Source organism: Bos indicus x Bos taurus, chromosome 10, assembly GCF_003369695.1.
Source record: "Bos indicus x Bos taurus breed Angus x Brahman F1 hybrid chromosome 10, Bos_hybrid_MaternalHap_v2.0, whole genome shotgun sequence".
Lineage (NCBI taxonomy): Eukaryota > Metazoa > Chordata > Mammalia > Artiodactyla > Bovidae > Bos > Bos indicus x Bos taurus.
In genome coordinates, this window is record NC_040085.1 from 9,378,389 (window position 1) to 9,395,854 (window position 17,466).

Genomic DNA, 17,466 nt, shown 5'->3' on the forward strand with positions numbered 1-17,466 from the left:
TTTCTCTCTTTTATCCCAAATTCACATATTATAAATTGACCTTTGCCTTGCCCTTTTCCATGAAGTTTGTGTTATATATCTTTTGCTGTAATGTTGCAATATAGATAAGCTGGCACATGTCATTTTGCACTTATCCAGCTTATTAACCAATGAGATAGAATCAAGACCCCACTTCTGATCTGCAGGGCAACAGTCATGGAGACTTGGGCGTTCCAGAATCTAATGGGCTGATCACTGTACCCGTGTGGACAAGTTATCTCGCCTCCAGCCATTCAGCACTACTACTTAGCACCTGCCAAATGCTGCCAGTTGCACCAGGCTCCAGTGATAAAGGTATCCTGCCCTTTTGCCCCCAGACTGTCCAGTGGTGGATGGACAGGCAGAAGGGACCCCAGAAGCAAGTTCAGTGTGCCTTGAAGGCCATCTGACCTCTGTGGGCTTATCTCGCTATCTGGTAACAGGGTGGCCACATCTGCACCTTAGGGGACATTTAAAGGATCAAAACACAGTATCTGCCAAGTACCTGACATGAAGCAAGGCCTGGAGCAGGTGCTCAGCAAAGGATAAGTCTAACTCCTGTCACAGGAGGAGTCTTGCTGATGGCAAGGACAGCAAGGTGTTCTAGGCAAAATACACGGCCCTGCCATGCCAGCAGTTCACCACACGTGCCTTACAGAAGGCAGCACTCAAGCCCCTAATTACGTCTTAGCCCACTTTTCTTGGAAAATGGTTTGGCTTTCTCCCACTTTCCAGACCCTCTTTCATAGTTTGAGATCTCCTGGGTACGGCTCTCATTTGTGTGCACAAGCTCTCCTGTTTGAAGTACATCAGAGTGGCCACACACATTTTGTTAAGGCCCTGGCACAGACAGGCAAGGATAGGCATGTGCAAAGTTGATTTTCCTGGGATTTCACTGACAGTGATTTAAAATAATCATTTAAAGGGAAAAAAATCTAAAGGAGAAAAACCACTGAAACTCACATTTGTTTTGTTTACTCTGAAATGTGTTCTCTTTCACAATAACACACTTTTAAAAAAATCAGAAATTCTGGCATCATCTGTTTTGCTTTCCTAGGGGAACAAATGCAGCAGACTTTATAACAGAAAAATAAATGGAAGTCAGGAGTCTAGAGTATTTCCATATTAGCAGCAGCTAAGAGGAGGCAAGAGGTCAAAGTTAAGATGCGAGGTTTCACGCACTACTGTGAAGCCATAACCTGGCTTTGCACCCAGCACAGCTCCTCAGCACTATGTGACCTTGAGCTAGTTCACTAGCTTTCTGAGCCTCACTTTCCTCATCTGCTAAAGTGGGAATAACCTCATTTTGCAGTGTTTCTTTACAGATTAAATAAGAATAAATGAGTATCTATGTACCAGACACCGTAACAATTAAAAGCAAACAAAACACACAGAAAAGATACTACTTTCAATACTTAGCAAAAAAAGATGAAAATCTAGTGCCTTTAATTTGGAAGCTTAAAGCAGAACAGTAGGCATCAAATTATCCAGCCCCCATAATCCTGGGACGCCAGGCTCCTAACAGGCTGATTAATGAAGTCTTACTTCACCAGAAGCTCCTTTCATATTCATGCAAGACGCCTGCTTCCAGCTGAAAACTATCAGCCAATTAAAGCTCATCACGGTCCTTGGGAGAGGTGGGTCACAGCTGGATTTGTGACCTAACTGTGGGTTTCGCTCTCTAAAATAAGCCCCGGGACCTGTGAGTCCTGCCTTACCACCCTTCATCAGAGGGTTTGGCAGGGTCTCCTTCTCCCACCCAAAGGCATCTGTCCCCCCAAATCAAGTGGGAGGGCCTGAGAGGTCCAGATGGAATCCGAAAAGTAGCAATAGGGCCCCTCAAGAAACTATTTCAGAAGCATGGAGAGAAAGTGTGCTAGGCAGGGAGAGCTTGTGGCTACCCAAACAGGGCCACATCTCTGCCCAGACAGGAATAAGACCAGTTCCAGGTGGTGGGCCCGTGCCTGGGAGGCTGACTGTTTCCCACCCCCAACCCTGGCCACGAATGAGGAAATAAATCTACTACTGTTAACAAACATGATTTGGAAGTACCAATTTTTCAAAGTATAAGCGTCAGCTGGCTTGGGGAAGGCCTAAGGTTGTCACTCTTTTATATCATGTCATTAGCTCATCAATTGGCATCTTAACCTCACTAGGTCTCAGCTTGCTTCTAGCAAGATGATTCGTAGGTACTTTCAGATGGAACGTTCTAAGGTTCCAGCTCCTGGGGGGCAGAAGTCTAGTGTAGGTTACATACTGCTGCTGCTGCTAAGTCGCTTCAGTCGTGTCAGACTCTGTGCGATCCCATAGATGGCAGCCCACCAGGCTCCACCATCTCTGGGATTCTCTAGGCAAGAGTACTAGAGTGGGGTGCCATTTCCTTCTCCAATGAGTGAAAGTGAAAAGTGAAAGTGAAGTCGCTCAGCCATGTTCAACTCTTAACAACCCCATGGACTGCAGCCTACCAGGCTCCTCTGCCTATGGGATTCTCCAGGCAAGAGTACTGGAGTGGGGTGCCATTGCCTTCTCCGAGTGTAGGTTACATGAGTCTCTGTCAAATGCCACCTCCTCAAGGAAGCCTTCCTGGATTACTTCTCTCCTTTAATACAGCTTTATCTGTCTCCATGGAACCTGTCACATGAGCAGTCACACCTCTGACTGGCTTATTGATGGTCTCCCTCTATGGAATAGAGGCCCGACGTGGGCAGCCCAGATAACGTCCTTCTCCTGTTCACTGCTGTATCCAGAATGCTCAGGACAGAACCCAGCACACGGTAGGCATGCCATCAATACTGTAAGTGAGAATGAATGACCCTGCAGTGTTTTCCATCTGCAGATTTCTCTCTCACAACTCTGGCTAACAGGGACTAGCCAGCCAGCGCTGCTCATCATCAGAGATCTGTGGCCACAATGAGCCTCCAGGGGCTAGCAAGCCATGTGCCCAATACAAGTCTGATTTCCAGCACAGTGGACACCTTAAACCAGGATCCAGATCCCACAGGAGTTTTAGGCCACGGGTCAGGCTCAGAGGTGCTTTTTCACTTCCACATCCAACTCTCCTGGGTGGCCACTCCTGACAATGACCACACTGGCCACGGGAACTGAGAGGAGATTGCCGAGCGCTACAGAGGCCAACTGTCTGCTCTGAACCAAGTACTCCCTTGGTTTTAAGAAGCCAGAATGCCACTTCTGCTCCTGGACTGGCTGCTTTCCCCGCAACACTGCAACCCTGGAGGGTCCTACCCGAGAAGCCTCCCCAGGCTCCTAGACCACAGCTCAATGTACAGACACACCAGCGCTCTTCTCCAAGACACACAAAGGAGTGTCTGCAACAGAGCCGCAAACTAGATGGGGGCTCAGAGGAGAACCACTCATTATGGCAGCAGGCCAGCCTCTGCAGAGGCTGAAGAATCAGGCCTCCCAGACAGCGGAGGAGCTCCACTCAAGTCCACGCCTGCCCACTCTCCCTGGGCACCAGGGTACACCCGAATCTCCACAGGGAAGGGGAGACGTGCAGCAGGGCAAGGAACGCCCCCGTGACTGCGATGGCCTGTTCCTGGCCCTCCATGTGGAACAGGCCCCTGTGCCAGAACAGACAGATCCTCCCACCAGCTGCCAGGCAGGAGGCTGGAGGCCATGACATCATCACAGCGCCTTCCCGATGCACCAGCTGCAGGGGAGCTGTGCTGGGCTCTGCAGACCCTCAGTGTGGCCCTCCAACAGGGTGACCAAAAAGACACTGACCAGTCCAGAGACAAGGGCCACCATGCGCACCCCAAGGAGGCGATCCCAGACTCAGTGGAGAGCCAGCCACGGCTGCGTGACCTAGAAATCCTGGGGACTTGCACATCTCGACAGCACTTGGGACGGACACAGTTTCCTCCCCTGCTTCCAGTGCAGGAAAGACTTCCTGGAGGAGACTTCTCAGGAGCTGTCTGAATGAAAAGATGAAGGCCTGAGAGGGGCAGACCCAGAGGTCTACAGCCAGGGTGGAAGGTGAGAGGCGGGAGGGGCTGCTGACACACAGCACTCCGAGTAGAGTGCTAACCCCAATCCCGAGATGGCAAGGGGGAGCCTGGAGCAGGGGATGTCACTCCAGCCCCACCTCAACAAAAAACTGGGGCTTGGTCCCTTGCCTGGGGCCCCTCCTGCCCTTGCCCACTGCCTGAGCAGCTCCAAGTAAGGCCTCCTTCTGAGGCAGGCAAAGATAGCACTCCCAAGTACTCCCACCACACATAAGCTCAGACACCAAGCAAGGGGGGCTGGCCCCCCCTCGTTCCAACAGCTCAATCAAGCCCAGGCTGGTTAGAACCTTTAGGGGCTGCCCACAATACACACCTGGCATAAACCTTATTTCTTTCAGTCCTGACAACAGCCCCTGGGAAGAAATGTTAGTCCCATTTACAGATGAGGCAACTGAGGCTCAAAAAGGTGACCTGCTACTGATCCCCCAGCCACCCGGCTCAGCAATCCCCGCATGGCTCAGAGGATCTGACTGCTTGGCCCTCTGGCTCTCTCTTTACAAAATGCCCACTGGCCTTAGTCCCTGGAGATCAAGGATGGGCCAAGTCCAGCCTTGCACAATAAATTCCACTTAGCACTCAGCAGCCTCAAGAGTACAAGTAAATGAAAACTCTCAAGTGTGATGAGCAGGAATGTGGGCACATGTGAGCTTTGTGTGGCCATGGTGGGTGGCTAAGTGTGGGACCTGGGGGCGGGGGTAAGGTTAGCAGGCCAAGGACTAGGTACCAACACCCCAGTAGCTTAAATCCTTCACCCTCTTTCCTAGTTCCTGTTTTCCGTGCTCCATTTTTCTCTCTCTTTCAACCACTTAGTTTATCTCTTCCCACCTGCTGTGAAGTTCCACACCCTGCCTCAATGTGGTAGCTCCCAACCCTGTTTCAAAGCCCCTTTAGAGGATTCTAAAAATACACAGACTGGGCACCACCCTCAGAGACTGATTCTGTAATGGGATAGACTCTGGGAATTTCTCAAAATGCTCCCCTGGTGGTTCTGATACACAGCTGGGGTTGAAATCAGCCTTACCAACCACACACCTTTCCTCCTGCCTAATGTGCTGTGTTACATACACCTCCCAACTCTGCCCCTGCATCATTCTGGATGCTGTGGGCACAGACTATGCCAGTGGGCTCCCCTCATCCTCCCCTCCACAGCCACACCATTTACACCTGTGGATGAGACAGTAGCTCAGGTGGAAGCTGGTTGAGTCTCTCCCCAGGATGCATGCCCCAAAAGAAATCTACAAGTAATCCCTTTAAATTTACTGTAAGAGTTGCGCTCCCCACCAGCCCTCTCTCTCTCAGGCATCTCTTGCACGTTCTGCAAAAGGTATTAGAATCCACCGATGTAGACCTTCAGGGCACGTCTGACTGTAGAGTCCCACCCAACCCTACTGAAGTGTTCCCCAGAAACACACAGGAACACCAGCAGACCTCTCTCCTTCATGCTTCCCTCGGTCCTCCAAGCCTGCTCTTCCTGCCTGCACAGATTCTGTCTTTGACTTATTTCCAGCCTGCGGGTAGGTAAGAGAAAGCCTCCTTCCCCTGCACTGACCGACTGAAATCTATGGCTGATAAAATCCTCTTACCTCAGACACTTGCAGGCTTTTCTAAGCATCTGCAGGAGCAGCCCAGGGGTCAGCTTTACTGAACCAAGGAAGACCGGAGGGAGCCTGGATGGGTCTGTGTACACGGTCTGACCAGGCAGAACCCAGTTTACATGTAGCAATGGATCCCTGAGCACACAACACACATGCATTCTTGTATGGTGTGAACCTTGGTAACCAAAATTAAAGATAAAGTAAGCAATTGATTGGAGGAGTGGTCTCCTAAGTGGACCATCCTCAGACATTCCACTGGGGCACTTGGGCTATTAATATTTTTTAACTTAACCTTTTAATTTTTTGGTGTTTTACAATGTACATATTTATAGGTAGTATAGTGAATGTGTGCTCAGTCACTTTAGTGATATCTGACTCTTTGCAACCCTATGGACTGCAGCCCACAAGGCTCCTCTGTCCACGGAGTTCTCCAGAGAAGAATACTCAAGTGGGTTGCCATTTCCTTCTCCAGGGTACCTTTCAGACCCAGGGATTGAACTTGCATCTCCTGCCCTGCAGGTGGACTCTTTACCGCTGAGCCACCGGGGAAGTCCAGTGTATGTGAATAATTCCTAACTAAAAGGTAGACATCCCGGGGCCGGGACTCAGGTTCAGATTTTACAGACACAGGATATAAAACCCAAAAATGTGAGGACCCCTGGGCTGAGAAAGTGTGAATCAGCCGTCGAGAGGCAGGAGCTCACAGTGACCCAAGAAAAACCGAGGACACTAAAGCTGGTGATGCTTCAGATGCTTTGTTCCAGTGGCTCTGTGCGTGACTCACAGACTGCGGGTGAGGAAAATGACAAGATCTTCCAAGCAGTGTGGCTTCTTCTCCCAGCCAATACTTCTACAATGCCCGACACGTGCCAAGAGCAGTGTTGAGCCCAAACAGGCCCCTTCAATCATGCAGTCTACCGGCTACAGGGGACAGAGATGCTATTTCGAACACTCACATGCAGGAATGCCTAATTACAAACTGAAGCTCTTTGAAGGCAATTTCTGTAAGAGTTTTAGAACAAAAGAACTAGACCGACAGCTGAGGAGGGTGGGAGAGATGATTAGATGCTAAGGAAGTGATGATGGCAGTTCCCATGAGTAGGTTTGAGGGCATAAATGGTGGCAAGTGGGGCCAGTGCAGCGCAAAGGGGAGAGGGGAGGGCGGGGTGAGGAAAAAGATGAGAGCAAGAGGCAGACCACACAGGACCCTCACAGGTCTTACTAAAGCTTTTGGGCTTTATCCTAAAGAAAACGGTGTGCTGTTAAGTACAGGGTGACATGATTACTGCTGCATTTTGCTAAGATCATTCTGACAAATTTGAAGCCTGCCTTCAAGAGGGCTGTGTGCAGGGGCAATCTGCTGGCAAGCAGTAGAGAGTGCTATTTTGAATCGACAGGATCTGTGATGGATATAAAGATCACATGTGTGCATGTGGGGGAATGGAGGAGGCTGCAGAGGTCATGGGTGCCCATTGGACATTCTGAGTGTGGGGTGCGGTAGGGGCACTTGGAGGGAGACGTTAGGTGCATCCTGAGCTCAGCCAAGAGGTTGATCAGAGGTGTTAACAGTAAACATCAGACCCCAGAAGGACAAAGCGCCTGTAGCTGTCAGTGAGGAAGAGCAAGTAAGGACAGGGAACACAAAACAGGAGAGCGCTCAGGGCCTGGGCCTGACCGGGTCCAGCACCTCACGTCTGCAGAGGAGAGTGAAAGGGCCCCAGCAACCGAGGAGCGGCCAAGGCTATAGGAGAGACACTGGAGAAAGGGAGAGGTAACAGGGAACACACCTCCTGAAGGTCAAGGGTGGGAACACTGCTGCTGAAGAACATAGAAAAAGATGACAGTGAAGGCTTCCGGAACTGGGGGGTGCTGTTTAGAAAGCCAACCAGACTGAGAAGGCTGAGGTGTGAGAGAGGTGGGAGAAGGGAGAGACCATTCAGGAAGTTTCAATGTCAACGGGAAGAGAGATGGCCAGTAGCAAGAGTGAGACATAAGATCACAGGATGTTTGCCGTCTAAGATGGGAGAAACATCCCAAGCTTGAGAAGGATCCAAAGGAGTAGCTAGGCACCCAGGAGGAAAAAGGTAACTGAAGGGCAGGCCCAGGTAAGACCCAAAGGACAGCTGAGCTGGGCACAGGTTTGATCTAGAAATTTCTTGGGAAATCTGGAGGTTTCCACTTTCTCTGTGAGAGGAAAGTAGACATCTCTGCTGGCTGGGAGGCAGAGAGTGGAGGGTCGGTGGGCAGTTTGAGGAGGAGAGTCTGAAACAGTTGCTGGAGGTAGTGACCAGGCGTGTCCAGGAAAAGGGCAAGTTGAAACTACTTGGAATTCAGTGCTGGGGCTGTTCTTGACATGTAGATGCTGTAACTACACAGAGAAACAACACATTCACTGTTGAACTGCTTGTGGGGAAAAACAACTTCTGGCAAGTTTGAAAACCTTTTTTCCCATTGAAACAAATGTTACTCTTTGATATGTCTGTTGATAATGTAAGCTTTTTTAAAAAAGTGAAGGCCAACTGTGGTGTTTCAGCAGAACAGACCATAACAACAATGACATCTAACACTTATTGCGTGCTTACTGTGTGCCAGACTGGGTGGTAGGTGCTATTACATCATCATTTTACAGAGACAGACAGGGAAGGTACTGTGAAGTGGGGGCTACAGTCTTGGGGAGAGCAGGGGCCAAGTGCACCCCCCAACCCTGGAAATGTTCGAGCCCCCAGGCACCCAGTGCTGCACCCTGAGGTATAGTGGAGGGCAGCAGCAGGTAAGGCAGAGAGAATGGGGTGGAGGAACACACTTGGCAGAGGGTCGTTGGCACATTCAGGACACTTGGAAGGCATCCATCCAGGCAGGAACTTAGGACTGTTGTTGTCTAGTCACTCAGTTGTTTCCGACTTTTTGTGACCCCATGGACTGTAGTTAGCCAGGCTCCTCACATGGAATCTCCCAGGCAAGAATTCTGGAGCGGGTAGCCATTTCCTTCTCTAGGGGATCTTCCTGACCCAGAGATGAAACCCATGTCTCCTGCATTGGCAGGTGGGTTCTTGACCACTGAGTCAATTTAGGATAGTGACTCCATAATGCTGGGAGAAGGTGAGGGTTGGGAACGAGTTAAGGAGAGCAGCTCTAGAACATGGGACCCAAGATGAGCTGGCTTAAAAGCGGAGGAAATCACTACTGACTCTTGGTGGACAGGTTTCACAAAGCTCCAAATGGCATTCCCACTACCTTCCCCCAAAATCAAACCACAAAATATGTGTGAAGGAAACTTAATATTCATCTTTAACTGTCTTTCAAACATTAACAAGTAATGAAATCAATTTACAGGTTAAAGCCAGCACTTTTTTTGGAATGAATAGAGAAGTGTTTTATCCATAGTAAAGGAGTATATTGTCAGCTTTTTAGATAGCCTGTATATGTACACATATACTATAAAACATTTCTTACTATATGAATGAAAAGCTTGAAAATCACTGATCTCAATTGAAATTCCCATTTTAGAGTGGAGAAAACAGAGGCCCAAAGAAGACAACTTGTTCAAGTTAGTTAAGAAAGCTGAGAACAGCACCCAAGTCTCTAATAGTTCTCTGGTAATTTCCTCACCAAACCGGAATCTCCAAAGGCAAATTTCTCTGGGAAAAACAGCCCAGACTTTAATCCACATTAGAGTCATAGTGGGGTAAGTAAACTGATCTCTTAAATCTGCTGCAGAAGAAAAAGTTTCGGTAAAGAAAGCAACAGATGGTTGCACCAGGGCATCTGCCGAGTCAAAACAAAATAAATTTGCGTGAAAAGACAAAGGTCGCAGGGTGTGGCCAATAGACACTGGATGGGGCCCAGTGCTGGTGAACAGACACATCTTGTCTGACTTCACAGGCTTCACCGTAACAAGTGTCATCAGGACAACCGGTTCTATGCAGGCTGCTTCCATGTCTGGGAAAGGGGCCCAGGGCCACTTTGCTCATCTACCTTCAACCCATTTTATTAAATGAGAAGTTTGGAATAGCAGATGCCTTCACAATTCTCCATCTCTGGCAGACTCCATTTCTTTAATGAAAACATCACTGCTGGGTATTAATCATCTGTCATATATTTCAATATATGTAATATAAGATTCAGACTCAGGTCACTATTTCTTTACTTGCTTGTGGGAGGAAGGCAGTGTGATGGGGTACCAGGGGAGGGTACTTTCCAGGAGACTAGAGTACTAGCTAGAATAGAGGGCGGACAGATCAAAATGTGTGTGTTGCCAGCGAGGGCATGGCAGTGAATATCTCGAAGGGAGGACCCTGTCTGGACACCAAGAGTAATGGGCCTTCTCTTCACCAAGTCAGAACGCAGACTAAACAACTGGGTCAAAATCATTCAACCAGGGTTCCTGACCGCTCAGCAACAAGCTCTCTGCCATTTTCCTAAGTGATGCAGTAGAGTAGAGGGCAGGCATGTGGAAAGGACACATCTGATGAACGTCCTATACAATCTCCATAAAGGATACCCAACAGTCCTGAGGTTTTTTACTTCAATGTGATAAAATTAATATGAAATAAAACTCTGGATGACCAGCTTCCAGAGCTCAATCACGTGCCTGAAGGGCTGTATAAGTCCAGTGCAGGGAGAAGGAAATGGCAACCCATTCCAGTATTCTTGCCTGGAGAATCCCGGGGACTGCGGAGCCTGGTGGGCTGCCGTCTATGGTGTCAGCATACACAGAGTCGGAACGACTGAAGCGCCTTAGCAGCAGCAGCAACAGAGCAAGTCATCTTGAGAGGCTGGTGGTGCAGCAGCGGCCCAGAGAGGGAACTGGGTCTGCTATCCTTAAAGTACAGGCCACAGTTATGGGGACTGGGATTTGCACTCTTAGATTTATCACCTCCTCCAGAGGTCTGGCCAATCTATCCATACCTTCATCAGCTCAGGCACAAGAGGCTACCGGTACAAAGAAGGGTTCTGGAACTCAAAGCCACTTTGCTGCTGGTCCGTCCCCAGGCAACACGCACTATGGAAGAGCAGCAGGCCCAAACTAGAGATTCCAGGATTATCTGTGCTTTTCAGTTAACTGTGCTCTGAGGGTCTGAGTGTCAGCCACCAGGTACACAGCTGTGGTACCTACCAGGCCTCAAAACTCAAACCACCGCACTTCAAAGTTCTTTCCACCTCTAAGACATCTAAAACTTAAGAGTAACTATTTAACTACAAGACATGCAAAAGCCTTTTGAAATATCCTGAATAGGCAAGATAAAGAATTTCGGTTGGTTACACTGAACAACTTCTGGATAGAAGGGATGCTCAATTTTACACCAGCAACAAGTAGGATTTCTCTTCTTTTGGATGTTCATGGATCGAGGCCGATTTCTACTAGACATCAACACCACATGTAAAAGGACTTGGAAAAACCCCTAAAGCACCACCCACATAAACTTTAAAAACTTATGAATTATAAAAAAATTTTTAAACACCCAGATCAAAAGTTCCTTACCAACAATCTGTTAAACCAGGGATTACCAAATCTTTTCTGTAAAGGGCCAGATAGTGAACTTCACCTAAAGCAAAACTGACAATACTACATAGGCAGTTTTTTATAATGAAAGAAAACAAATTTCCACAATTCTTTTATTGATAAAATTCAAAATATATAATGAGTACAATTCTTTTGGTAATAAAGGTCCAAGGAGACAAGTGGAATTTTTTGCAAGGGGGAAGCGGGGATAACATTTCACTTAATTGGGATTCAAAGTGTTCCACATTATCAAACTGATTGCAGTGTTTACATGTACAAAGTATTCTTAGCTCACAATACAAAAACAGGCAGCTCACCCCAAACCTGGCAATGCCTATGCTAAACAAATGCAGAAGACCCAGGTTCAATCCCTGGGTTAGGAAGATCCCCTGGAGGGCACGACAACCCACTCCAGTATTCTTGCCTAGAAAATCCTATGACAGAGGAGCCTGACAAGTTACAGTTCACAGGCTCCCAAAGAGTCAGACACGAGTATACATGCATGTGCTTAAATCACAGTCTAGAGGTGGGGCCAGGAATCTGCATTCTACATGCTCCCCAGATGATTCTGGTGATGGGTCTCAACAATTAAATAATATTCAAAGTTCTTCCTGTCTAACTAAAGGATCTCTGGTTTTACGGTAGGAGAACCCAATTCTGCTATGTACCAGCTGTTTTCCTTTCTCTTCCAATCTGAATGATTCACCCTCCCAGGAGAGGATGTCACCCTCCTTGGCTTACCCTTAAGGAGTTGTTGGAGGATTAAGTGAGATGATCCAAGAAGTGTTATTGGTAAACTAGGTCTTGGAAACCAAGGACATGCCAATTCTGTTTAGCTTTGTGTCTGCAGAAGGAGACTAATAAAAGTGGGTAACACATTACATGCACGATCCCCAACACACCACTGCCTGACTGGCTCCTGCTTATCCTCTTACTCAAAATGTGTCCCCCAACACCTAAAAGCCCATATTTCTTTCAGCCTAACCAGATGTGATGTGCTAACCCAATCTAGGGAAGTAGATGTTTGACTCCTCGCCTCCCCTCCCCACCCCATCCCCATGAAAATCCAGAGAGCCTCTGATCCTGCCCACCCACCTCGGTATTTTCAACTAAGAAGCTGTCCAGTCTTCAAACTTTCATATTAGGGTAGCACCATTTCAAAACCAGGGAAGAAAAAGCTTTTCCTCACTGTACCTTACAAGTAAGGGTGCTTCAGGGGAGGCAGTAGAGATGAGGGATGGAGTTTGAAGTTTGGCTGTGGTAACATCTTTGTGCCTTGATTTCCTATGTTTATATAAGGATAATGATAGTACCTGCCTCACAATGCTGCTGTGGGAACTAGATTAATTGATTTGTGTTATCCACTCAGAACTGTAACAGGTATACATGGGTGCTACACAAGCATTAGTTATTATTTTTGTTCTGTAAACTCTATAGAAGCACAAAGTTGTACCTCATTGTACCCCAATATCTGAGAAATAAAACTATCACATACTAAGCACCTGAGGGCCAGATCAGGCCAGTTTTGTCACTGACTTATTAAATAGGATTATTCCCATTTTACAGGTGAGGAAACCAAGAATCAAAGAGGCAGGTTAAGTTAACCTGCCTGCGATCACAGGGGCAGGTAAATTTATCTTACTTCTGTGGCAGGAGGAATTTAAACTCAGGCCTGTGTGGTTCTACTACCCACCTCCCCCGTGAAGCCCTTAGGCTCAAAACTGCCATCAGCAGCAACAATCCAGTAACAAAACATAACTGACCATGACCATACAGAACTCATGCTCAATTTTCTGCTCCTGGATCCCTGGTAGGCTTGCACAAACTGGAGTTAATATCAGGCTACTTGAACCCAATTAGGCAGTAAGTCAGTCTGGAAAACATCATGCGATGTATTCCAAAGGTCAAAGTTAAACCTGGCTTCCTGGGCAGCCTTGGCCGGCCACTGCCATGAAAGCTAGTCTCCATGCAGACGTGTACCAGAGTTTAACCAGTGAGGTGCTTAACCAGCATGGATATCAGCTTTAAAAAGTCTGAGAGAGATGCTGGCGACGCGAATGACTTGCCTGGCTCCGCAGTCAACAGCCAAAGAAAGGCAGTTGGAAAAAGATAACATTGACTTTTAAAAAACCAAGCCTCATTCCCTACTCTTCTCGGTTTAGGATTACATTTACTACTGTAGCCGCCCTCCCGCGGGCAAAAATAAAAGGGGGAGAAGCCGAGGAAGAGTGAGAGGGCCTCCCCTAGCAGGCAGCAGGGCTGCTGCAACACCCACCTGAAACACGGAGCGCGACCTACCTTCCCGGAGAGCCCAGCCCCGAGGGCGTTTCCCCAACGCATCAACTCGTCCCTCCCGGGTAAGCGGCTGCTGTCCTTGGCTCCAGTCAGGGCCGCTAGAGTCGCGTCCGCATCGCCGCCCGCCCCCCCACCACAACCCTCCAAAGAAACCTCGTATTTAATTTCTCCCCCTACCCTCCTATCAGTTCCGCCGTTCGTCTTTAGGGCCACACTCAACTACCTCTAAAACGCCTGCCGGAGGAAGGACGAAATACTGGAGAGAAGGGGGGCGGGGGAGGCACGGAGCTCGCTGGGGGGTGGGGGGAGCACTCGCAGGGAGGATCGTCGCCCTCCCACAGCAACTGCCGCCGCGACGCTCCAGAAGAGCCTCAAGCCGTTGGCAACGGGAGGGGGACCCCCCCCGCACATCGGGGCCCAGAGCACAACTCGGGGTCCCCGGAGCCCGTTCCCCTTGCTGCTTCCACGTCCGAGGCCGTCGGGGCGATGGCGCAAGTCTGCGGGCCCCCCCCCACCCCTCCCACCCCACAGCGACAACAGCCACGGTGACAAAATGGCAGCCCGGCGCCCGGCAGTCCTGCCACAGGCGTGCAGGGCCCTGGCGGCCGCCCCTGGCCCCCAGTAACGCCTCGGCACCCTTCGGGTTCGGTCTCCGGCGGGCCTGGCCGTTAAAAATACAATAATAAGAAAACACCTCGAGCTCCAAACCAGTTCGGGAAGCCAAAAGGCCCGCCCGAGGGCCAGCCCGGCGCGCCCGCGGCCCGGCTCGCGCGCACGAGGCCCGGCCGCCCCGTCGCCCGGCCGCCGGCCCGCGCCCCGCGCCGCATGGAGCCCGGCGCCCGCATTCGGAGCCCCGCGCTCGGCGCCGGCCGCGCCATGGGGGAGGGGCGGGGCGGGCCGCGCGAGACCCGGGAAACATGGCTGCTCGTCCTATTTCGGCGTCGCGGCGTGGCTACCAGCCCCCGGATCAGAGTTGGGAGAGGCTCCCAAGGTGGGTGTGATGGGGGTCCCGGGGGGAGCAGGGCGGGGAGGGGTGCAGGGGGCGCTCTCCGGGAGCTATTTATTTTAAGAACGTTTAAAAAACCGAGCCCCTCCTCCCCCACCCCTTTTGTCCCTCATTAGCTAGCTTTCTCTCCCTCCTCCCCAAACGGACAGAAAGTGCCCCGTCCACCCCACCCCGCCTCAAGGCAGGGGGCAGGCGAGTGGGCCGGGAGGCTCGGAGGCGAGGGGGCGAAGCGTGAGAAATCGCTCCCAGATCGGCGCGGCGCGTTCCCCTCCCCCAGCACACTCTCGGGAAGTTTAAAGAGCCGGTTCGACCCGCTTTCGATCTCGCTCCCAGTTGGCCAGCAGCGGGGGGTAGGGTTGGCCGCCCGAACCGCGCCTCCACACCCTCCCACCGCGACCCCGGCCCCCTACTTGGCGCCCTTCCCCCTCCGCACGGGGGGCTTCCGGAAAGTACGCGGGAAGCCCGCGGCTCCGGCCCCCTCCCCCATCACCACACCCAGCCCCCCAATCCTCTGGCTCGGGGTCCAAGCTGGGACGAAACTGGCCAGAGAAACGCAAACCGCCGGCAAATTGTTCGCGGAAACTCCAGCGTCCTCCGGCGGGCAACCCCTCCCCTCCCTCCGCCACCCCCTCCCCGCCCTGCGCGCCATAAGGCACTGCACGTCTACAGTCCACAGCTGCGTTATGATGGGGGGGGGGGGGGGCACAAAAAGGATCTTGTTTTCAAAAGTCTCACTCAGGTTTGGGGGAGGAACTAGAGAAAAGAGGAAGCAAGGCCTGCCTCCGCCAGGGATTCGGGTTTTAACGGGTTGGAGGGGCGACAGGTCAGCGCACAGTGCCCCCCAAACTCCCAACTCTGTGGAACCCTGGCCACCGGGGCTGGGGTGAGGGTGTCCACCCGCCCGCGCTCCGCTGGTCCCAGAGGGGCCACCAGAGGAGTCAGCCAGCGTCTCCGCCCCAGACCCGGGGTCTCCTCCGCTGAGCCACCAACTCACATAAAACAGTGTTTGAAAGCGAGAGGGAGACAGAAATAAAAACGGGCGTCCGAGTAACCCACTGTCACCTTTCCCTTCCTTGGGGGTGAGCTTTCGCCCGAGCCTCCCAGTTCCCATCCGTGTAAGTTTCCTCCGGCTGTACTCCCGCTGCTGCCCAATCAATAACGGCGACGGGAAGGCAAACTCCCATCCCCGAGCTGCGTGTCTGCTATGCCCGCAGAAATCTGGACCCAGCCAATACCCACCACGGGCACCAGCTCTGGGCAGCTCGCGTCCTGACAAAGTTTCCCGGGCCCATTTATTAATCGGGCGCCGAATGGCTGCCAAGGAGCCCACCCTAGAGAAAGACGGGCCGGGGGTCGAGGCCGGAGGGCGTCAGGGCTCAAAGGCTGGCATCTTAGGGAGGCCGGAAGGAGCAGAGGCGAGGGGGGACCGGGACGTAGCCTTTGGGTAACTTGCAGTAGCGATCGCGCGAGGTGGGGAGGCGCGGGGATTATCTGTGCCTTTGCACGTTCGAAAATCCCTCCCCCCCTTCTTTCCATTTATCCTCCCTTCGGAAGGAAAGGAAGAAACATCAGCATCTGGCCCGAAGGTGGGGTGGAAAGAGTGAGGGAGACAGAGGAGGAGAGAGGAAGGGAGGCAGAGAAAGGGAGGGAGGGAGAGAAAGGGCGCGTTCACGAACACTACAAAGTTACAAATATGGCTCCCCCGTCTCTCGCCTCATCACTGCAAAGAAATGAAGACGCACTTTAAACTCGAGCCATTCCCAACTCCGCTGCAGCCCCCTCCCCACGCGCTCTCCCCAGGGGCCTCGGCCCACATTTATCAGAAACTAAACCGGACTCGCGAAGCCCAAAACTTATTGTGTGTGTGCGAGAGAGAGAGAGAGAAAGGGAGGGGGAAGGCGCGGGAGGGGGGCGGAAGGGGGGATTCATTTATAAAATATAAAACCCCCCTTTTTTTGTTGTTAAATCCAGGAGGCAGCCCCTCTCCTCCTCCTCCCTCGTTAATCTTTCCCCCAGACGGAGTCACGGGAGCAGAGAGCTCAGAGGGTTATTTTGCCTCATTCTCTCCGACCCAAACGCGTGCGCCCGCTGGCCCCCGATGGGTGCACACTCGCACGCACACTCTCGCACCCACATTCGCACACGCGGGAGCACACGCACAGGTAGTCACACACCAAGGGCAGCGGCGGCGGCAGCCGGAACATGCTTGGATGGCATTGCAACCCCCCAACCTTGCAATTCATTTGCAGTCCGACCCCCAAACCCACATCTCCCGGGCGCCCCCCCTCAAAAAAAAAGTGCCTCCCCCTAACGCGCACACACACAAAGTAGGAGAATGGACCGACAGAGATATTTTTGGCAAATGCTCACATCAGAGGGCGTCCTGTTCCGCAGCTCTAAATGAATCCGTTTGTCCATGTCCATCTCTCGCGCTCTCTCTCTGCAGAGGCTCCCGCGCCGGCGGAATTCAATCAATAAACCCCGAACCCACGGCCGCGCGTTTTAGGACTTTGAAGGCTCAACCAGCTCCGCTCGGTTCTCGAGCCCCCAGCACCCGCGGCGCACACTAACCTGATCACCGTGGAGGCGGGATCGGCGGCCTCGCGAATGAGTGACAGCAGCGTTAGCCAATCGCCGCCGCCGGTCTCCGGGCAACAGCGAATGGTGGTGGAGGCGGGGGGGGAAGGGACCAATGGGCGGGCTGCGCAGCCGGCCAGGGAGGCTCAGCCATTTGGTTGTGGTGCCGGAGACGGACCCCTTTAGATTTCGGGGCGGCTGAGGAGCGCGGCGGCAGCTCGGTGGCTGAGCGAGGGGGGTGGGCGGAATGGCGGGGGAAGGGAAGGCGACTGTGCCTGGAGGGCCGAGCCGCCTGGCCTCGCCAGCCCGCCGCCGCCTCAGCTTTTGGCCGGGGGCGGGGCCGCAGGTGCGTTACACCAAAGGGAGGGGTGCGGCCGGAGGGGCCGGGGGTAGGGGTCCTCGCCGGGCCGTGGGCTTCGCCCCGGGTCTGTCCGCGCCGCACGACTG

The 17,466-nt window shown here is 51.9% G+C and overlaps 1 protein-coding gene across 2 annotated transcripts in view; it reads right to left on the reverse strand.

The window, feature by feature from the left end:
• ANP32A (acidic nuclear phosphoprotein 32 family member A) overlaps positions 1–17,072 on the reverse strand; it is a 38,951-nt gene extending 21,879 nt beyond the window's left edge. The window contains exon 1 of one of the 2 annotated variants that reach the window (XM_027553065.1): positions 13,440–13,607. In XM_027553065.1, coding sequence (XP_027408866.1) covers positions 13,440–13,481 — 42 coding nt within the window. In that variant the 5' untranslated portion in view covers positions 13,482–13,607. Of the gene's footprint in view, positions 1–13,439; positions 13,608–16,812 lie in introns of those variants that run through there. The other variant, XM_027553064.1, reaches the window with a different exon arrangement.
• Between the last annotated feature and the right edge of the window lie 394 nt (positions 17,073–17,466).